At 39.5% G+C, this 23,627-nt stretch overlaps 1 protein-coding gene across 1 annotated transcript in view; it reads right to left on the bottom strand.

The window, feature by feature from the left end:
- Positions 1-23,627, bottom strand: part of SLC26A7 (solute carrier family 26 member 7) — a 150,264-nt gene that overhangs the window by 112,065 nt on the left and 14,572 nt on the right. The window contains exons 3-4 of the mRNA XM_044928521.2: positions 11,179-11,289; positions 4,446-4,618 (exon numbers count right to left, since the gene is read on the bottom strand). Of these exons, the coding sequence (XP_044784456.2) occupies positions 4,446-4,618; positions 11,179-11,289 (284 nt within the window). The remainder of the gene's footprint in view (positions 1-4,445; positions 4,619-11,178; positions 11,290-23,627) is intronic.

Raw genomic sequence — 23,627 nt, 5'->3', positions numbered from 1 at the left:
GACATGGATTTAATCCCTGGGTTAGGAAGATTCCCTGCAGAAGGAAATGGCAACCCACTCCAGTATTCTCGCCTGGGAAATCCCACAGACAGAAGGAAACGAGAGGCGACAGTTTATGAGCCCGCAGAAGAGTTCAACATGACTCAGCAATTAACAACAGGAGAACAACCGAGTGTTCCCCAGGCATATGGCAGGGAAAAAGCTCTGTGTGACCAGAGAGCTAGAGAAACAATGTCAAAAGGACACCTATGAACTTGTGTGCTGTGGAATTCAGAAGATAAAGCCCTCCTCCATACTATTCAGTAATAAAAAGAAATGGCATATCAAGTCATGCAATGACTTGAATGAATAATGAATCTTGATACTGTAAGTGAATGAAGATGGTCTAGAAAAGCTACATATTGCATGATTCCATTATACGACATTCTAGAAAAGGCAAAACTAAAGAGACAGTAAGTGGATTAGGGCCTTGGAGAATGTCCTAGGTGAAACACAGGGAATTTTTTAGAATGCTGAAACTACTCTGTAGAGTACCGTAATGGTAGGTATGTGATAGTAAGCATTTATCAAAACCCATGAACCTTAATGTGTATGAATTTTTTAGAAAATTATTTGGAGGTTGGGAGCTCCCAGGGTAGATTGCAGAATGTAACAAAGAATCTGACAACCAAAGATGCATTTACTATCTTTTTATGTTTGCCTTTTCTAAGTAGCATTTAAATGGACTCATACAATATATAGACTTTTCAGATTAGTTAAAGGTATGAAAAAACCTCACTGAAAGGGATGCAAAAAATGTGCTCACATGAATAACTCTGAAAATGAGTGAAGTATGTAAAGTGAAAGTGAAATTCACTCAGTTGTGTTCGACTCTTTGTGACCCCATAGACTATACAGTCCATGGAATTCTCCAGGCCAGAATACTGGAGTGGGTAGCTGTTCCCTTCTCCGGGGGATATTCTCAACCCAGGGATCGAAGCCAGGTCTCCCACATTGCAGGCAGATTCTTCACCAGCTGAGCCACCAGGGAAGCTCAAAGTATATAAAACCAAAGGTAATGAAGATACTGTCCTTGAGTAGATAAAGTGAATTCCCATGGGTGTAGAGGTTAATAATTCTGAAACCACTATAAGTATACACTGGGACTGAAAAATGAAGTAAATGGATATAGATGGTGGGAGCCAGATTTCTCACTATTTAAGAAATCTATAGCAAGCAAGGAGAGAAGGTTAGAATGATCAGTATGGAAGGGATAAGAATTGAGGACATCAGTAGGAAATCATGTTTAACACAGATATAGATGGATATATTTAGAAATTAGAGAGATATGTTTACATACATAGGTAGACATGAAGTGTTAGTCACTCAGTCATATCTGACTCTTTATAACCCTACGGATTATAGCCCCCAGGCTCCTCTATCCATGGAATTCTTCAGGCAAGACTACAGCAGTGGGTAGCCCTGGGTGTTCTTTGTAAGGACTGATGCTAAAGCTGAAACTCCACTACTTTGGCCACCTCATGCAAAGAGTTGACTCGTTGGAAAAGACCATGATGCTCAGAGGGATTGGGGGCAAGAGGAGAAGGGGACAAAAGAGGATGAGATGGCTGGATGGCATCACCGACTCAATGGATGTGAGTTTGAGTGAACTCCGGGAGTTGGTGATGGACAGGGAGGCCTGGCGTGCTGTGATTCATGGGGTCACAAAGAGTCGGACACGACTGAGCAACTGAACTGAACTGAGATTAGAAATTCACTGCTTAAGAATTATTTTTATTTGGAATTGCATGGTTGAAGGCACCACCAATAATCTTTTCAGTTCTCAGACTTTTGTAGAAAAGAAAATAGCCTCTAATGTAAGAGGCAGTGAGAATCAGAACTGCAAGGGATGGACAACAATTTGACTCTTCGGCCTTCCATTCTGCCCTTCCACTGGGCTTCCCCGATGGCTCAGCAGTTAAAGAATCTGCCTGCAATGCAGGAGATGCAGGCTCGATCCCTGGATCGGGCATAGTCACTGGAGTAGGAAGTGGCAACCCATTCCAGTATTCTTGCCTGAAATATCCCACGGACAGAGGAGCCTGGCAGGCTACAGTCCAAAGAGTCAGACACAACTTAGTGGCTATGCATGCACGCTATAGGAATGGAATTCTGCCCTAGCTAAAGAAAACAACTAAGTTTTAAAATGGGATGATTGGAGCATGATGTTATTAAAAGACACGGAGGAGTGGGGGAGTTGTAGGAGTGGTTGTATTTTTATTTTTCTTCAGGCGTTGGCTGGGGAATAGTTGGGAGAAGACGTGGGAGATTTCACTGAAAAAGTCTTCACCTTTTAGCTAGATGGATCTGACAAAATCGATGACCAAACTAAAAAATTATAATACATTTTTTTTACTCCTTTTTTATTAAGAATTGTGTTACAATTTAAACAGATAAATACCCATTCCTTATCTTCTGGTGGGGGGTGGAGAGAGAAAATGATAAATCAGAAGACACAAAAATAAAATCTCAATTTAATTTTGCTTATTTGACACGATAATGCTACAAACATTTTGTTGACTTTATTCTTATTCAAGTGATTCAACTCACATTTATTCTGTACCAGCTCTTAGAATTATAGAGTTCAACAGTTATAGAGACTAAGCCCAGATAGAGAGGCAAATAACCGGAAAATATTTTCTGGTAGATTGAGAAGTCCTAACATGTAAGTCACGTCCAAAGTCTTTTAGAGAAAGTCCAGAGATGTCAATGAATATTTCTCTGAGATGATTATCTTTGAGCTGAGCCTTGAAAAAAGTACAATGGTGTCATATAAGTAGTATGAGAAAGACCCTGAAGTTCTCAAGAATGGCGGACACACAGTTATATAACCAAGGACATTGCCCACCAGACGAATCATGCCTAAATCACAGCTGCTGCTATTGTCAAGGAAATAAAGTGTGGGAGACACTAGCCTGGTGTCTGGCTTGAAAAGGTGAGCTGAGTTTCCTTGCTTCCTTTCACTGAGTTAGTTTAAAAAGCTCTGCAGCATAGCACTTAAGAAACTGTATTTTTTAATTCAACTCCTACCCTGCCAATTCCTAATTATGAAATTCTAAATAAGTCGCTTTACTTTTCAGTATCTTCATCAATATAATGGGAAGAAGAATATTTATTTCATAAAATACTGACAGAGGTTGAATACATGAATACATGCAGTAAGCTTAAAAACAGAGCTTAGCACATAGTAGGATAATAAATGTAATTACTATTTTTAATGTGAGGAATTTTCAATTTATAATTTTAAGGATTTAATTATAATTTTATTAAGTGAATTGCGTCTTTGCTTTACTAGGTGGAAGCACAGCTGGAAAGATTTAAACAGTAATGGCTTATTGTCTGTAATGGTTATGAAACAGTGAAACATCATTAAAAGGAACTTTAGATTGTCCTCCCCCAGCGTTACAATAGAATAAAATTGATTTTTCTGGAAGGAGTTAAGAATGATCTGTTGAATAGGCAGGTTAAACTAGTTAACATCTTAAATCCTTTCTATACTCATGATCCCTTTATTTAAAAGATGCAAAAAAGTATCTAGTACAAAATCAAAAGTAAGTGGAGAATCTCTTATTTGGGTCTGCAGTTGTTCTTATCATCCTGTAAGACGTAAGACTATGTGTTTCCAGAATGTACCAGTACAATAATAAAAGGCTCTGTCACTAAATACCCCCAGCTATGTCATCCCATGCTTGTGTAACTGTCAAAGGAGCTGTATATTCCCATGTCCTCTGGGGCAGAAATCTTGTCCAGGGGTTGCTTCAGAAAAGTAAAGCTTGGAAAATTTTCCAAAGGTAATCCCAGACCCCTTTAAGTTCTTGGAAAAAGGAAAAAAGGCAAAGTGCCTATTATAGAGGACAATAAAAACTACAGAGAAAAGACAAAAATTGTTTTGGTTTTTAAACTGCCATAATTTCTACTGAGTGCTTGTTTCCCCAGCAAAAATACTGATACTGGCATTTTAAATGGTTCCACCTTGCTTTGAAATTAACACCTCATTGCTGTGAGTGAAAGTGAAAGTCATTCAGTCTTGTCCGACTCTTTGCGACCCGAGGGACTATACAATCCATGGAATTCTCCAGGCCAGAATACTGGAGCAGGTAGCCTTTCCCTTCTCCAGGGGATCTTCCCAACCCAGGGATTGAACCCAAGTCTCCCACATTGCAGGTGAATTCTTTACCAACTGAGCCACCAGGGAGATGGATGTTCATTAAACTTAAATTTCATGATGTATGTATATCAAATAATTATGCTGTACACCTTAAGTTTATACAGTGCTGTGGCCAATTATCTCAATAAAACTGGAAGAAAATTTCAATTGAGAAGAAAAGTTTAATTTAATAAAGCACCAATTTCCTTTTCTTGGCCACTCTCTCCCTTTCTTTACTCACAAGTTTCAGTATACTTACCTGAATCACACCACCCAGAAAGGAAACAGCTGCAGCAACACCGATCCTTTGCATCTCAAAGTCAGATAATCCCAGGACACTTGTGTTGCTGTGTGTGGTGAGGTTCTGACTGCTCAGAGGGACAAGTCGTTCCACTGCATTAGCGGATATTAAGGATGTCAAGGCAAACGTGCCTAAAACGGGGAAGGCAATCCTCTGTTAGTATCAGACTGAATAAACATTATTGTATTCCACCATTAAAGGTGAATCTATCTTGTAAACGGAGAAGGCAATGGCACCCCACTCCAGTACTCTTGCCTGGAAAATCCCATGGACAGAGGAGCCTGTTAGGCTGCAGTCCATGGGGTCACTAAGAGTTGGACAAAACTGAGCGACTTCACTTTCACTTTCATGCACGGGAGAAGGAAATGGCAACCCACTCCAGTGTTCTTTCCTGGAGAATCCCAGGGACGGGGGAGCCTGGTGGGCTGCTGTCTATGGGGTCGCACAGAGTCGGACACAACTGAAGTGACTTAGCATATCTTGTAAAACCAAAACAGATCTATTAGAAGCACTCTCCTCTACATCCCCACTACTCCACCCTTCACTCTATGGAATAAACAGAAACTCACCTTTATATACACATATTTCTTGCACATACAGCCACACCATCTACTTGCTATTCCCTCCTAGGCCGTATGTTTTCCCACCTCTCTGAAGATCTATATAGAGAATGCAGGACAAGGATAAAGATCCTAGTATGGACTTGGTAAGGACTTGACTCCAGCTCCTCCATTTATCACTATCGCAACATAAAGTACATTACTCTGAGTCTAAATTGCCTCATCCATAAAGTAAGGGTGTTGCTGTTGCTCTTGTTCAGTTGCTCAGTCATGTCCAAGTCTTTGCAACCCCATGGACTGCAGCACGCCAGGCTTCACTGTCCTTCACCATCTCTCAGAGTTTACTCAAACTCATGTCCATTGAGTCCATGATGCCATCCAACCATCTCATCCTCTGTCGTCCCCTTCTGCTCCTGCCTTCAATGTTTCCAGCATCAGGGTGTTTTCTAATGAGTCGGCTCTTTGCATCAGGTGGCCAAAATAGTGGAGCTTCAGCTTCAGCATCAGTCCTTCAGGGTTGATTTCCTTTAGGATGGGCTGGTTTGATCTCCTTGCAATCGAAGGGACTCTCAAGATGCTTCTCCAACACCACAGCTCAAAAGCATCTATTCTTCCATGCTCAGCCTTCTCTGTGGTCCAACTCTCACATCCATACATGACTACTAGAAAAACCATAGTTTTGACTATACAGATCTTTGTTGGCAAAGTAATGTCTCTGCTTTTTTTTTTTTTTTAATGAGGGTAATAATGCCTATATTCTAGAGTTTGAGAAGAATATGGAAGAGATGATAAATACCTCAATAAGCTCGTATGGAAAATGGGACCCTTTGCTGAATCTGAGACTCATTGCTGAAATGCTTGCTCCTCCAATCTATTTAGACAATCTACTCTTGTCTTTCCTTGTTTGGCTCAAATCCCATATTCAACATAGATCCATCCCAGACCTTCCAGGCCAGGCTGAATCTTTCTATTCAGGGCACAGAAACAACAACATGCTGTGGCCCATGAAATGGTTAAATACACCATTCCTGTCTACCATACCTAGATATGGTTCAAAGGTTTTTCCCAAGAATTGTCCTGGCCTCACAGAAATGCAGGATTATTTTCAGCGTGTTCCTCTCTTTCTGCCAAGAGCTCTGATGCTCTTATCTTGGCACAGCATGTCTGAGAATGCAGCCACACCGGCAGGCAGATGCCAGTTCCCACAGAGAGGGTGTAGCAATTTGGGATTAAAGAAACAAATTGCAGCATTGTGCAAACATTCCAGCTCACTACCTAAAGACCTTAGGTTGCCCCAGATCATAACTGACACTTTGTGGAAAAGAGTCTACATCATAAGGTGCAGACATCTCAACAAATGGCATGCAGCCTCATAGAGCAAGAGAGCCAATTCAAACAGAGACAAGGTCTCAGTAAAAACCCAACATAAGCAATCCCTTGGTTTCACAGGAGAAGGCAATATGTGCTGTGGTTCAGAACAGTATGATGATGGTAGCCTCCAATACACCTCACCTTAAATCCCAGCACACTGAATCTCAATCTCTTTATCTAAACATAGAAAGCATTCCTCACCCAATGGGGTTGTGATGAGACTTAAAAGAAATCATGTAATCACCTGGAGAAGGAAATGGCAGCCCATTCCAGTATTCTTGCCTGAAAAATCCCATGGACAGAGGAGCCTGGTGGGCTACAGTCCATGGGGTCAGAAGAGCTGGACATGACTTAGGAACTAAAAAATTATACACACACACACACACACACATATTTATATATATGCCACATATCATAACATATGGCACCTAAAAAAAATAATTCATAATGAGATTAAAGCCAAAATGCTCTATTATCCAATATTAACTGTTCCATTGAATTGATGGTACATAAAAATGGAAGAAAACTGAATATAGTTCTCTCAGGAAGCTAAGTCATTCTCAATAAATCATCAATAACTATCAACTGTCACGATCACTGTTCTCATCATAAATTATTAAATTAAGAACACATATATCTAATGATTAGAGACAAGATTCTGTCATCAAGGGTAGGCAATACCAAATAAAGAATATCTGCCATAGAATCTCTTCTTGATAAGACAATAAAATTTCTCAAAGTTTGATAGTCCTGAGAGTAAAGAAGTATGTCTTTTGGCCTTTAAGTCTAGGACATAGAGTCTAGGACATGATTTGTATGAAAGCCACTGAACAGATGACTAAAGAACTGAGAACAAAGATGGTCTAGGGTTAACTTTTAAGTTTAGAACTACCTTTCCTAGGTTTGGAAGAAGATAAGATGGACTTGAACGGTAAGAGAAAAAGGCCATCTAAAAAGTCACATCCCAAGATGTGTCTCTAGAGAGAGAGATTCCCAGAAAGGGTACAGGGTACACTGTGCCAACATGGTTATGGAAGTACTTCCTCTTTTCAAAGGCTGTTCCTTTGCTGTTTCTGAGACATCTGATGACAGTCAAGGATTTGAGGCTGTGGTGACTATATGAGGGTGCTGTGAATGACATTTGACCTTCTCTCTCTTATTGGTCTGGCTTTGTCTTGATCTCCTCCCCACTTCTCCTCTGCTCCTTCCCTCACTTTGTCAACTTTTCACCCTGTCTAGGCTTGAAGTCTACAAGTGGTAACTTTGAAAGTGAGTGAAAATGTTACTTGCTCAGTCATGTCCAACTCTCTGTGACCCCATGGACTGTACCCTGCCAGGCTCCTCTGTCCATGGAATTCTCCAGGCAAGAATACTGGAGTGGGTAGCCATTCCCTGCTCCCGGGCATCTTCCCAATCCAGGGATCCAACCCAGGGCTACCACATAGCAGGCAGAATCTTTACCATCCGAGCCACAACCACTAAACTCATCTAGTCGCTTTAGAGTGCCGTGGGTAGCAAGGCCTCAGGATTGGACAGACCTAAGTTCAAATTCCTGGTCAACTTACCGAACCTCACTCAGCTTCCTTATGGGTAAAATGATGGTAAATATCTAGTTATAAAATTTGGGTAGAGATTAAATGAGATTTCATATGTAAAAATCATCTATCACAAGTCCTACCCCATTTGGTAAATAAATATTTGCTTACTTTTCTTCTAAAGACTACCCTTGACGATCTCCCTAATCTTTTCTCTAAATTGCCGAACAGATTATTCTCTTTAAAAATATTTTTCTCTAATTTTAGAAGATAATTAGATCTTACAAATTGTCACTTAAGGGTTATCTTTAACAATTTTGTTTCCACTGGATTGATACCCAAATTTCTGTTCTTTTCCTCTTTATTCTAAAACATTTTCTTTGCAAGTCACAAGAAGCAATCAGTGATTTAATCCTTTAAAAAATATATATGTATTTTAAATTAAAATAAGAAAAAAAATCACATTGTGAAAAAACAGTACATTTGGTATCTTTATAGTCTGGCTTTTAAGTTATTTGCTTTTAAACACACCACAAGCATAATTTATTATTGCATTTCCTAATTCATTATTGCATTCTGACTACCTGAATTGGAGTTAAAATCCCAGATAAAGTGATTGTTCTTTATGAAAGCAACATCAGTCTTTTAATAGTAAAATGGAAGTAGGAAGCTTCACACACTTCTATACTAGAGTACAACAAAATTATTTAAAAGAAAAATATGTTCTCTATACTAAATATTTTTAGGAAATTTAGGTGAGATTCACTTGGTTCCTAAATTTAAGATCATAGTAAAGCAAAAAATAATCAGTATATTTCTTGAGTATAAATAGATACACAGTGTTAATGTTATAATATTATTCTAAAGAATTCTAAATCTGTTAGGATAAACAGAGAAATGAGAAGGTCCAGCTGACTCTGTCCTTTGGAGAAGTATTGATACAGATGCAGAAGTAAAATGCCTTAAGCATTTATTGTGTCTACGGTGTCTACAATAAAGTCTGCAAATTATATGTATTTTGAAATGTATATTATTAACCTAGTAGACTACAAGATTCCTGTTAATAATATTTGTTAACCGTTAGCTGTTAACAATATCTGTTAAATACAAAATGTTATATAAATGGCAGTTTCACAGCAATGCCACTGGTAACATGTCTATAATGATTCCTTAGGAAATAAAGTGGTTTATGTAAACTCATACTTACGTATATCAAGTTAAGTATTTTAGACTTTGTAAAGTAATTATGGTCTATTGGGAAATTTTTTTACCTTGTTCATGTCCTTTGTTTAACAGAGGAAATGCTTCAAGGTCAGCTCTACAAGAATCTACATTTTCGTGCTAGTGACATAGTTAACTGTTTTGAAGAATGAAAATAAATTGTTAGGAAATTAGAGAGGGGGAAAATTTGAATATAATAGGCTTCAAGAACTTCTAAATCATTATTGTGCTTTTTTCCCTTTATATCAGCACAAAAGGAAACTGCATCCTTGAGCAGCTGGTTGAAAAGAGGAAAAGCTTGGGCTTCAGATTTAGCCACATCTCATTTGTAATCTGGGCTTCCCTCATAGCTCAGTTGGTAAAGAATCTGCCTGCAGTGTAGGTGACCCCAGTTCGATTCCTGAGTTGGGAAGATCTCCTGGAGAAGGGAAAGGCTACCCACTCCAGTATTCTGGCCTGGAAAATACCATGGATGAAGGAGCCTGGTAGGCTACTGTCCATGGGGTTGCAAAGAGTCAGACACGACTGAGCGACTTTTCTGTAATGATTACAGCTTTTATTAATTTTTATGTAGCAAGTAACAAACTAGATACTTGCCCATCAATTATCTCATCTAATGCTCACTAAAATCATGACTTTTTTTTTTGGCATTTTACTATCAAGAAAGCAGCAAATAGATCTTTAAAACTTTGCCCAAGGTCATGCAGATAGCAAAGAACAAATGTGACTCACACCCAGATCTAACTTCCAAGTCTTTGTTTTTAACCAGCCTACTCTATTATCAGATTACTTGTGATTCACATTTTACTTGATAATGCAATGTTAGGCAAGACAAGAGGTATACTAATGAGAGGGCATGTAGAATCAAGCTTGGAAGAAACCTAAAAGATTGTATAATCCTTTTTTTTTTTTTTTTTTTTTTGCTGTACTGGGTCTTCATTGCTTTGTGCAGGAGCTCTCTAGTTACGGCAAGTGGGGGATACTCTTCGTTGCTGTGTGCAGGCTTCTCACTGCAGTAGCTTCTCCCTTGCTGTGGAGGCTGTAGGCTCGCAGACTTTAGGAGTTGTGGCTCACGGCTCTAGAGTGCGGGCTCAGGGGTTGCGGTGCATGTGGAATCTTCCCAGAACAGGGATTGAACCCATGTCCTCTACATTGGCAGGTGGATTCTTATCCACCACTTCACCAGGGAAGTCCTAATCCAATATAAATGTGTGGAAAATAATTTTTAACATTTGAGTGACTAAGTTTTATACAGTCTTTTCTTTTCCTCAGTGTGCTTATTTTCATTTCATTGTAAATTGAGAACATTGCCTTTCTCTTACAACTTAAAAATGAATGGAATCTTTAACAAAAACCTTGGTTACATAGGAATATAGCAATGTCACAGTATGTATTGGACACAAAAAGTTAAATATCTTATCCTAATATTTACTGATATTCAGTTCAGTTCAGTCGCTCAGGCGTGTCCAGCTCTTTGCGACCCCATGGACTGCAGCACGCCAGGCCTCCCTGTTCATCACCAACTCCCGGAGCTTAGTCAAACTCATGTCCATCGAGTCCATGATGCCATCAAACCATCTCATCCTCTGTCTGCCCTTCTTCTTCTGCCCTCATTCTTTCCCAGCATCAGGGTCTTTTCCAATGAGTCAGTTCTTCACATCAGGTGGCCAAAGTATTGGAGTTTCATCTTCAGCATCAGTCCTTCCAATGAACACCCAGGACTGCTCTTTAGGATGGATTGGCTGGACCTCCTTGCAGTCCAAGGGGCTCTCAAGAGTCTTCTCCAACACCACAGTTCAAAGGCATCAATTCTTCGGCACTCAGCTCTCTTTATAGTCCAACTCTCACATCCACACAACTGATATTATTTGCTGATAATATTTGCCCTAATATTTTCAATAGTAAAGTGGGAATTACTTTGGAAATGTTATCATTAACAAATGATCACTCTGAGTCCCTTTCATTAGTAACATGGGAAGCATAAAAATAGGCAGAAATTATTACCTGTGGCAACATGACGCCCCATTCCAAATATGGCGTAAATGATGGCGGGAAACAGAGACCCGTACAAGCCGAACACTGGGTGCACGGATGACAGAACAGCAAAGGCCAGCCCTGTGAATACAGGGGTAAACAGGACCATCTTTTAACCTCAAGATACAGTCCATTACAAAGCAGAAGGGTATTGGTTTATTAATGATGAAAGGAACCACAATTTATTTATTCTACTTGTTCAGGGAGAGACTAGCAACATTGTCCCAAATATCAGAAAATTTACTCATTAGCTCTTGTTTACATTTCAATTCTAAAACCATTCTTTTTGGCCTACTACATTTTACCTTGGCTACAAGAAGTCTACAAGAAGACATTAGCTCAGCGTGTCTTCCTGGCAAAAGTGGTAGCATCACAGCAAAACATCTCCACACACACTTAGAGAATCATTTTCACATGTTCATTCTATTCACACGATAGCACCTGTGAGATTGACGGAAGTAGAAGCAATACCATGGACAGATAAGAAGACTGACATGAAAGGTGAGTGATGCTGGGTCAAAAGGGACACACACATTCAAAGTTGCCTGGTTGACTGACTAGCCGACTAGCCTAAGATTGTGTATCGACCAGTGTGTGACTCCATGCATGTCTCATTACTGGACCCCAGCCTATATATGCAGGTATAATTTCTTAGAATGAAAAAAAATCAACTTTATCTATTCAAAGAATAAGTAAGGAGTAATTCAAAACTGTTCCTTTTTTATTCTCCTTAGATACTACTGCCTGCCTAGTTTGATTGTTACAGGCACACAAAAAATTTTCCTAGACATGTCTAAATTAACACTAGCCATTTAATTGTGACCAAAATATGCATGAGGATAAACTGATTAAAGTAATCTTGTTCCTTGTGGCTGTTCCTTGGTATTAAACAGCTAGTTCAGCTGGGTTCTGATAACCCATTCAAATTTGTACAATATAATGATAGCCATTTGATTGGACATAGTGGACTTGACAAGCTACAAAAAGATTTGAGGAAGGAGGTAGCATTATAATCTAGATTACCTGAATGTTAGGTCAGTTAATTATTCACACTATGGAGCCTGGTACTCTGGTTCCCAGATGAGTACTTTTTTACTGCCTAACTTTTACTAATTTAAAGTTAATTTCCTTAAAATAAACTCTAGCTCTACATCAAATATTTTTTTTCAAGCAGTACAGGATAGTTGTTATGATTAAAATGTATGAAAAATCTACCAATTACTAGTCCTTTGTTAATTTTTAAAAACCTACTTGCATCGCTTGTTTACTAACAATGTACTCCTAAAAGTCTCGTGAAAACAAACAAAAAGCGGTTATAGAAGAGTCAGCGGCAGACACTGCTCTAGAATTTCACGCAGGTAGAGTGAGCCTGGAAAATCCCATGGATGGAGGGGCCTGGTGGGCTGCAGTCCATGGGTCGCTAGGAGTCAGACACGACTGAGCGACTTCACTTTTTCACTTTCATGCATTGGAGAAAGAAATGGCAACCCACTCCAGTGTTCTTGCCTGGAGAATCCTGGGGACAGGGGAGCCTGGTGGGCTGCCCTCTGTGGGGTCGCACAGAGTCGGACACGACTGAAGTGACTTAGCAGCAGCAGCAGCAGAGTGAGGCAGCAATCTTGTTGTTGAGAAAGGGGGTGCAAAGGTTCATATCTCTAAGCCAGGTTAGCACTGTAAGGCTAAATATTTCCCCATCCCAATAACAAACACCTCCTGGCATTGATGGGGCAAGCAACGTTGTAAAAACACTGTGAACATTACAGCAGTCGTGAGGAGGATGCTCCAACGGTAGAGCCATTTGCCCCACTTAGGGGCAGCCAGACATGTAACAAGCCTTCTCTGCTCCTTGTACCTGACGTCTGCCCTCTGGGCATGCACTCCCTAACGATAAAGTAGTACCTAATCCCTCTGTCTCAAGCTCCTATTTCTGAGGAGTCAGACTAAAGCATATTTAAATTTATTTCTCTATTAATAGATTATAAAGTTTTATTTTAGGGTTATAACAAGTTAAAAACTGAGAAAAGCTCTATTAGAATTACTGATAAATATAAAATTGCAAAACATTTCAAGTTTTTGTACGCAAAAGCTTAAATATTGTTTGAGAATTAACCAGTTCCATGACAATGTCCTTTATACTGCCTTACAAGGAGCTTTATTCGATGTTCATCAAGTTAATTTTTTGTGGCAACTTACTGTCGACCAGACCACAAAAATATCTGCAGCTGACATGATTCCAATGAGCATCCAAGTTCAGAAACAACTGGACTAGATGATGATCGTTTACTTTTATCTAGTTTGTTTCCATTTTTATGTTTCATATTCAGTGCTCGCATTTCATTCAGTTTATGTTTTCCAATCTCTGTCTCTTTTTTTTAATTGTTGTTCTTTCTAAAGCCTTTATCATGTGTAGTAGAAAAGCTTTTATATACATATATAGATAGATAGATGTATAATATATATATTTTAGAAAATATGAATTTTGCTTAGCTAAAAAATGTATGACATTTTGGTTCTACTTGTTTGACTAAGTATGAATAGAATGCTAGATTTCTAATTTATAGTCACTCAAAACTTGCATATAATTCCATTTATTCTGATATCTAGTATGACTGCTAGAAGTCTAGAAACCTTATTATTTTAGTGATTTTTGAAAAAAAAAATATTTGCTGAGTCTTGAAACTTCTAACCCAATTCTGAGAATATAAAGGAACACCATGTTGTAAAAAAAAAAATAATAAGAAATTAATATGTGATACAATATTATTAACTAAAGTATTGACTTTTTTCAAATTTCACAAAATTTTATGCTAGTAGCCATTATTTGTTTTTATACCTTATTCAAGATGCCACCTTATATTTATTTGCATTGAGCAGCTTCAGCTGCATGTAACAAATTCTGATAAATTCTCTTTTCATTTTTATTCCATTACAAATGTTTTCTAATTTTCTTTGTTATGGCTCTTAGATATATCCGTCATTTAAAAGTGGACACTTGATTTCCAAATATATGGGGATTTTAATATCTGCTATGCTAATTTCTCATTTTGATACTAATTTCTCATTTAAATGCTTTCTACTCTGCAATCACCCTCTGTATTTTTTCAGTCTTTTAACTTTATTGAGGCTTTCAATAAGTATGACAAAGATCTCTCTTGGTAAGTATCACATGGCACTTGAAAATATACCTCTTATTTCAAATATCTTTTGATATCATTTGCTAATATAATTCCACAGTAATAAGAGAACAGACTCTGTATGATTTCAGTACCTTTAGGCCATGAAACTTTTGCATGTTGTTTTACATTTTTACATCCTTGGATATGTTTCAGTGTCTCCTGGTTTATAGTGTATGGGAACTTGAATGGAATTTGTATCCTGCTGTTGTGTGAAAATTGTATAAATCTTAATTATGTTGAATTGGTCCATAGTGCTTTTCAGGTCTACTATATCCTCTACTTTTCTGTCTATTCATTCTATTAATTTTTGAGAATTTGACATTTAAACTCCAACTAAAAATCTTATCTACTTAGAAAAATAATTGTAATATATAGTGAAGTGAGTGTCAGTCGCCCAGTCATGTCGACCTAATGAACTGTATGTAGCCTGCCAGTCTCCTCTGTCCATGGGATTTCCCAGGCAAGAGTACTGGAGTGGGTTGCCATTCCCTTCTCCAGGGGATCTTCCTGACTCAGGGATCAAGCCTGGGTCTCTGGCATTGCAGACAGATTCTTTACCAACTGAGCCACCAGGGAAATCACTTTTATATATATATATATATATATATATATATATATATAGGAACAATATGCAACTTTGTTCTGTATTCTCCAAATATCCTGTAAACGGGTTATCATACATTCATAATTTTAAAATATACATACCTACAGCCATGACTCAAGGGAAGGCAAATTGGGAAAAGACAGTGGTCTTACTAATTTCTGTTAAAATATCTTTGGAAATTTTACAAAAATATATGATCACATGAAGACAGTTGGTCTTGGAAGAGGCACATGCAAATGGAGATGCAGGACTAAACAAGTTATATATTGAGCATGGAAAAATAAGTGTGATATGTTTTATACACGAATTGTGTGTGGGGGGGGGGCGGGTGTGTGTATGCTCAGTCATATCCTACACTTCGCAGTCCCACAGACTGCAGCCTGGCAGGCTCCTCTGTCCATGGAATTTTCTAGGCAAGAATACTGGAAAGTGAAATTGTTAGTCACTCAGTCGTATCTGACTCTTTGTAATCCCATGGACTGTAGCTCACCAGGCTCCTCTGTCCATGGAATTCTCCAGGCAAGAAAATTTGAGTGGGTAGCCATTCCCTTCTCTAGAGGATCTTCCCAAACCCAAGACTTAACCCAGGTCTCCTGCATTGCAGACAGATTCTTTACCGCCTGAGCCACCAGGGAAGCCTCATATGGCTCTACTATGAAACCAAATCCACTTATTAAATTCCATGAAAGAATTAAAGAAACATGAAATATGAACTGTAAGGTCCTTGCCTGAAACAAACATTATCCAACATTAAACAATTTATGTTCAGTTTCTAGAACAATCAGTGTAGTCAAACTTTAAAAATAAAGAAACTGTGAGAGATATGATCATAGAAACTTTTATTGGAGGATTACAATTGGTGTGGGTTAAAACATGGACAGAATTTTTACAAGATTTTTCCACAGGTTGCCCATGTTCCTAAAGAGCTGTGAGGCACTTTGTTCTGATAAAATTGATTTTGTCATTAAGAATATTTTCTAGGGCTCTTTTGTTGACTGTCACATTTTTTTGGCTTCTAAATATTATTCCTTTTGTCCTGGGGGCTCTGTGTTTAATTGATATAACTTACCCTGTCAACTATACCTTCCTGAAAGCTCTTATCCATTGACTCCCAGAGCGCCATGATATTCATGGACCACATTCCCCTTTGCTAGCTTCTCATCCACTTAAATATCACTGTTTCCTAAGGTTTATTCCATTCTGATTCCTCTGTTTATTCTAGAGGACCATCCATGCATGATTGATGTCATGGGATTGGATGGGATAATCATGGTTAATTCAAATATCTTAATAATATTCTCCTAAACTCTAGATCCAGAGGTATACCAACTAGAGATCCCACAGGCACTTATGTAACAAACCCCAAATGAAAAGTGCTTATTAATTATTTATTTTGATCCCATCCACCATAAATTCCACCACCACAACAAAACAGTATGCATTAAATACAAACACAAAATGTAGCTGATTCCCTGTTTACATAACCCCTATCTCAGAAAATCACACTGTCACCCAGCTAGTCACCTGATTCAGAAACCTAGAAGTTATCACAAACATGCTTTTTCTTTTTCACCCTCACATCCCTGAGTACATTGATCACCTTAGCTATTCCATTTAAAACTGGTGGATTCTTTCTCTCCCACTGCTGCTACTCCTGCCTTTCTCTGTTCCAACCACAGAACAAGATTCTCCTAAATAGTCTTTCCTATCTAGTCTCTTGCCTCTGTCAAGTATATAATATAAGCTGATGCCAGAGTAATTTTTTTATAATACAAACCTTTGTCACCCGCTGTCATCCCTCAAGATCCACTAATGTCCTCATGGAAAATAAGCCTAAACACTTTTTCCATGTTATTCAATAAGACTTTTATGATCTGGACTCTGCTAACCTCTCCAGCTACAACTCCTACCAAGTGGGATTATTGACAAGTATTTAAACAAACTATGCTCTTTTATTCTTCTTATCACTGCATAATTTTTCTTCTTTCTACAGTGCCCTGCATCTGTGAGCTACCTGGAAAACTCGTATTACCCTTCAAGATTCAGTTCAAGTATAATTTCCTCTTGACTTCCAATCTCATTGACACTCTAGGAAGAGAAGATAATGTTATCAGTGCTATTGCTGTACCTTGTACATTCTTCATTCATACAGCATACCAAAATTATTCTAAAAACCTGCTTTTTTCTCCAGGTCTCCAATTATATTGTGAGATATATTAGTAAGGCAACTAATAATAGTTGACTCATTGGAAAAGACTCTGATGCTGGGAGGGATTAGGGGCAGGAGGAGAAGGGGACAACAGAGGATGAGATGGCTGGATGGCATCACCAACTCGATAGACATGAGTTTGAGTGAACTCCGGGTGTTGGTGATGGATAGGGAGGCCTGGCGTGCTGCGATTCATGGGGTCGCAAAGCGTCAGACACGACTGAATGACTGAACTAAACTGAACTGAACTGAATAAGAATCAATTCCATTTATAAGTAAACTAGTGTGTCAAGCAAAGTACTAGGATCTCTTTCATGGAGTGCTGATAAACACAGGAACAGGCCCAGGAATAAAATGATACACTTATCCAAAGCTGTGAAGGCTATGAGAAGAAAAACAAAGGAACAAAGCAAAGAAAGGCCTTGATTATCAGGTGAGTGAAGGCACAAGCAAGATTAAATGGTTCAGAAGGTTATAAAGAGGTCAGGAAATGAAGTTAGTGAGCAGTTCATTGCAGAAACCAGCACCAGCTCAAAGGTGTTGAATGCTAATTTTTTAGGAGGTACTGATCACAGAGGGCAGAGTGTGACTGGGGATATCAAGGCTTCTCAGAGGTCCTGATACTCTTTTCCCTTGAATACTCTATCCAAGTAAACTTGAACAGGAATGGCCTTAAGGCATATTTTAGTGGATTTTTTTTTTTTTTTTTTTGAAGACCACGTTTATATAACACCCCTCTAAACCACTCACTAGGCCAGAGATCAGCAAAGGATAAGAACTTTCCTCCGAACTTTACACTGACTGCTAGCTAATGTCTCCTGCCCTTTCATATCTCTTCATAGGTAGGTGCACCTTCTCACTGACTCCTGTGGGCTCAGTCCCACATACCGAAATTTGAGGCCTGCTCATATGCTGGTCGGAGAAGGCAATGGCAACCCACTCTAGTACTCTTGCCTGGCAAATCCCATGGACCTCGGTCGCTAGGAGTTGGACACAACTGAGTGACTTCACTTTCACTTTTCACTATTATGCACTGGAGAAGGAAATGGCAACCCACTCCAGTGTTCTTGCCTGGAGAATTCCAGGGACGGGGGAGCCTGGTGGGCTGCCGTTTATGGGGTTGCACAGAGTCGGACATGACTGAAGCAACTTAGCAGCAGCAGCAGCATATGCTGGTAGGAATTAGAAAAGACTATGCAATCTAGACCTTTTTTACCCAGAATCTTGGAGCCAGGTACTAATTCTGAATTGTTCTTACACTTTGACTGAGCTTCTGACACTTTTTTCTAGTTTGACCTTTCAGGTCCTGGTCCCCACTGGTTGACACCCAGGTACTAAACTTTATACTCACAGGCTTTGTGAGTTCGTATGCTTCTGCTAGCCTCCCTACATCTGACCTCAATTCCACCTTCTCAAATATCTGGATTCCATCCACCTCTCTCTAGGACAGTGACAGCGCCACCACCTCAGATGAAGTGGCAAAGCACAGGTCCTCAGATTCCTCTCCACCACCTCCCACTTCCTCTATCCAAGAGGAGGGCTGCAGATTGGAGGGTCAAAGTAGGACAGTCTGAAGGAGACGCATTTCATGATGGGAAAGGCCATGTCCACCCATATGTGTATTTTTGCTATTTTTCTACTATTTTGCTCCTTGGAAGAAAAGCTGAGACCAACCTAGATAGCATATTAAAAAGCAGAGACATTACTTTGTCAACAAAGGTCCGTCTAGTCAAGGCTATGGTTTTTACAGTAGTCATGTATGGATGTGAGAGTTGGACCATAAAGAAAAATGAGCACTGAAGAATTGATGTTTTTGAACTGTGGCGTTGGAGAAGACTCTTGTGAGTCCCTTGGACTGCAAGGAGATTCAACCAGTCCATCCTAAAGGAAATCAGCCCTGAATATTCATTGGAAGAACTGATACTAAAGCTGAAATTCCAATACTTTGGCCACCTGATGCGAAGAACTGACTCATTGGAAAAGACCCTGGCGCTGGGAAAGATTCAAGGTGGGAGGAGAAGGAGACGACAGAGGATGGCATCACTAACTTGATGGACATGAGTTTGAGCAAGCTCCAGGAGTTGGTGATGGACAGGCAAGCCTGGTGTGCTGCAGTCCATGGGGTCAGAAAGAGTCGGACACGACTGAGTGACTAAACTGAACTGAACCATTTTGCTACTGATATGATAATAAAAGACCAGGACCTGCCTCAAGACTAATTGTGATATGTCTCTTTCTTTCCACAAGCACATTCAAATCTCAGCTTTATGAAAAAAAAAAGAAATATTAATAGCTCTTCAATGTCAGGCCTAAATTGTTGTGCTCCACTCCAACTTTACTAGATCTATGTTTTAAACAATAATTCAACTAATAAAGAGGGATGTAGTCCCTAAATGTAACCTGTGTATAGAGTTCCCCTGAGATCCTCTCCAGAGAAACAGTGATTAGTAGGACTTGATTTCTTAAAATTCTATTTCATATAATACCATGTTGCTGTTCAGTCACTCACATGTCTGACTCCTTGAGATGCCATAGAGGAAAGCAAGGTTTCCCTGTCCTTCACTGTCTCCCAGAGTTTGCTCAAACTCATGTCCATCAAGTCAATGATGCCATCCAGTCATCTCATCCTCAGTTGCTTCTTTCTCCTACTGCCCTCAATCTTTCCCCAAACCAGGGTCTTTCCCAATGAGTTGGCTCTCCACATCAGGTGGCCAAAGTATTAAAGCTTCAGTTTCAGTATCAGTCCTTCCAATGAATATTCAGGACTGACTTCCTTTAGGATTGACTCATTTGATCTCCTTGCAGTCCACAGGACTCTCAAGAGTCTTCTCCAGCACCACAGTTCAAAACAATCGATTCTTCAGTGCTCAACCTTCTTTACAGTCCAACTCTCACATCCATCCATACTACAGGAAAACCATAGCTTTGATTAATCCAACTTTTGTTAGCAAAGTGATGTCTCTGTTTTTTAATATGCTAAGTTTATCATAGCTTTACTTCCAAGGAGCAAGCATCTTTTTAATTTCATGACTGCGGTCACCATCTGCAGTGATTGTTAAGGCCAAGAAAACAGTCTATCACTGTTTCCATTGTTTCCCCATCTATTTGTCATGAGGTGATGGGACTGTATACCGAGATCTTAGTTTTCTAAATGTTGAGTTTTAAGCTAACTTTTTCACTTTCATTTTCACTTTCCTCAAGAGGCTCTTTAGTTCCTCTTCACTTTCTTCCATAGGGGTGGTGTCATCTGCATATCTGAGGTTGTTTATATTTCTCCTGGCAATCTTGATTCCAGCTTGCACTTCATCCAGCCCAGCATTTCTCATGATGTACTCTGCATACAAGTTTAGCAGGGTGACATATAAGTTACATAACCTTTGACCTACTCTTTTCACAGTTTTGAATCAGTTTGTTGTTCCATGTCTGGTTCTAACTGTTGCTTTTTGACCTGGATACAGGCTTCTCAGGAGACAGGTGAGGTGGTCTGGTATTCCCATCTCTTTACGAATTTTTCACTGTTTGTTGTGATCCACACAGTCAAAGACGTTAGTGTAGTCAATGAACCAGATATCAAATTGCCAGCCTCTGTTGGATCATAGAAAAAGCCAACAGAGGCTGGCAATTTGATATCTGGTTCCTCTGCCTTTTCTGAATCTAGCTTGTACATCTGGAATTTCTCGGTTGTAGTGCTGAAGCCTAGCTTGAAGGATTTTATAGTGCTGAAGCCTAGCTTGAAGGATTTTGAGCATTACTTTGCTGGCATCTGAACTGAGTACAGTTGCACAGTAGTTTTAACATTCTTTAGCATTGCCTTTCTTCGGGACTGGAATGAAAACTGACCTTTTCTAGTATCGTAGCCCCTACTGAGTTTTCCAAATTTGCTGGCATATTGAGTGCAGCACTTTAATAGCATCATTTTTAGGATTTGAAATAGCTCAGCTGCAAGTCTAACAGCTCCACTAGCTTTATTTGTAGTAATGCTTCCTAAGGCTCACTTGACTTCACATGCCAGGATGTCTGGCTCTAGGTGAGTGACCACACCATTGTGGTTATTAGATCTTTAAGACCTTCTTTTTGTTCAGTTCTTCTGTGTATTCTTGCTACCTCTTATTAATATCTTCTGTTTCTGATAAGTCCATACTGTTGCTGTTCTTTTCTATGCCCATCTTTGCATGAAATGTTTCCTTGGTATCTCTAATTTTCTTGAGATCTCTAGTCTTTCCCATTCTATTGTTTTCCTCTATTTCTTTGCATTGATCACTGAGGAAGGCTTTCTTATGTCTCCTGGCTGTTCCCTGGAACTGTGCATTCAGTTGGGTATAGCTTTCCTTTTCTCTTTTGCCTTTCACTTTTATTCTTTTCTCAGTTACTTGTCAGGCCTCCTGAGACAACCATTTTGCCTTTTTGCATTTCTTTTTCTTGGGGATGGTTTTGATCACCGCCTCCTGTACAAACCTCAATCCATAGTTCTTCAGGCACTCTGTCAGATCTAATCCCTTGCATCAAATTGTCACTTCCTCTGTATAATCTGAAGTCCAAGGAGTGGTGGCTGCGTAGGCACAGGAGGGCCAAGAGGAGCTACTCCAAGTTCAAGGTCAGGAGGGGCGGCTGTGAGGAGATACCCATCGTCCAAGGTAAGGAGCAGCAGCTGCACTTTGCAGAAGCAGCCGTGAAGAGATACCCCACGACCAAGGTAAGAGAAACCCAAGTAAGACGGTAGGTGTTGCAAGAGGCATCAGAGGGCAGACACACTGAAACCATAATCACAGAAAACTACTCAGTCTAATCACACAGACCACAGCCTTGTCTAACTCAATGAAACTAAGCCATGACATGTGGGGCCACCCAAGATGGGCGGGTCATGGTGGAGAGGTCTGACAGAATGTGATCCACTGGAGAAGGGAATGGCAAACCACTTCAGTATTCTTGCCTTGAGAACCCCATGAACAGTATGAAAAGGCAAAATGATAGGATACTGAAAGAGGAACTCCAGAGGTCAGTAGTTGCCCAATATGCTACTGTAGATCAGTGGAGAAATAACTCCAAAAAGAATGAAGGGATGGAGCCAAAGCAAAAACAATACCCAGCTGTGGATGTGACTGGTGATAGAAGCAAGGTCCAATGCTGTAAAGAGCAATATCGCATAGGAACCTGGAATGTCAGGTCCATGAATCAAGGCAAATTGGAAGTGGTCAAACAAGAGATGGCAAGAGTGAACGTTGACATTCCAGGAATGACCGAACTAAAATGGACTGGAATGGGTGAATTTAACTCAGATGACCATTATATCTACTACTGTGGACAGGAATCCCTTAGAAGAAATGGAGTAGCCCTCCTAGTCAACAAAAGTCTGATATGCAGTACTTGGATGCAATCTCAAAAATGACAGAATGATCTCTTTTGTTTCCAAGGCAAACCATTCAATATCACAGTAATCCAAGTCTATGCCCCAACCAGTAACATTGAAGAAGCTGAAGTTGAATGGTTCTATGAAGACCTACAAGACCTTTTAGAACTAACACCCAAAAAGATGTCCTTTTCATTATAGAGGACTGGAATGCAAAAGTAGGAAGTCAAGAAACACCTGGGGTAACAGGCAAATTTGGCCTTGGAATATGGAATGAAGCAGGGCAAAGACTAATAGAGTTTTGCCAAGAAAATGCACTGGTCATAGCAAACACCCTCTTGCAATAACACAAGAGAAGACTCTACACATGGACATCACCAGATGGTCAACACCAAAATCAGATTGATTATATTCTTTGCACCCAAAGATGGAGAAGTTCTATACAGTCAGCAAAAACAAGACCGGAAGCTGACTGTGGCTCAGATCATCAACTCCTTATTGCCAAATTCAGACTTAAATTGAAGAAAGTGGGGAAAACCACTCGACCATTCATGTATGACCTAAATCAAATTCCTTACAGTGGAAGTGAGAAATAGATTTAAGGGACTAGATCTGATAGATAGAGTGCCTGATGAACTATGGATGGAGGTTCGTGACATTGTACAGGAGACAGGGATCAAGACCATCCTCATGGAAAAGAAATGCAAAAAAGCAATATGGCTGTCTGGGGAGGCCTTACAAATAGCTGTGAAAAGAAGAGAAGCAAAAAGCAAAGGAGAAAAGGAAAGTATAAGCATCTGAATGAAGAGCTCCAAAGAATAGCAAGAAGAGATAAGAAAGCCTTCCTCAGTGATCAATGCAAAGAACAGAGGAAAACAACAGAATGGGAAAGACTGGAGATCTCTTCAAGAAAATTAGAGATACCAAGGGAACATTTCATGCAAAGATGGGCTCGATAAAGGACAGAAATGGTATGGACCTAACAGAAGCAGAAGATATTAAAAAGAGATGGCAAGAATACACAGAAGAACTGTACAAAAAAAATCTTCACAACCCAGATAATCATGATGGTGTGATCACACA

The sequence above is a fragment of the Bubalus bubalis genome, chromosome 15 (assembly GCF_019923935.1).
Source record: "Bubalus bubalis isolate 160015118507 breed Murrah chromosome 15, NDDB_SH_1, whole genome shotgun sequence".
NCBI classification, from domain to species: domain Eukaryota; kingdom Metazoa; phylum Chordata; class Mammalia; order Artiodactyla; family Bovidae; genus Bubalus; species Bubalus bubalis.
The sequence above is the reverse complement of the archived record's forward strand: the minus strand, read 5'-3'. Positions and strand labels throughout refer to the sequence as shown.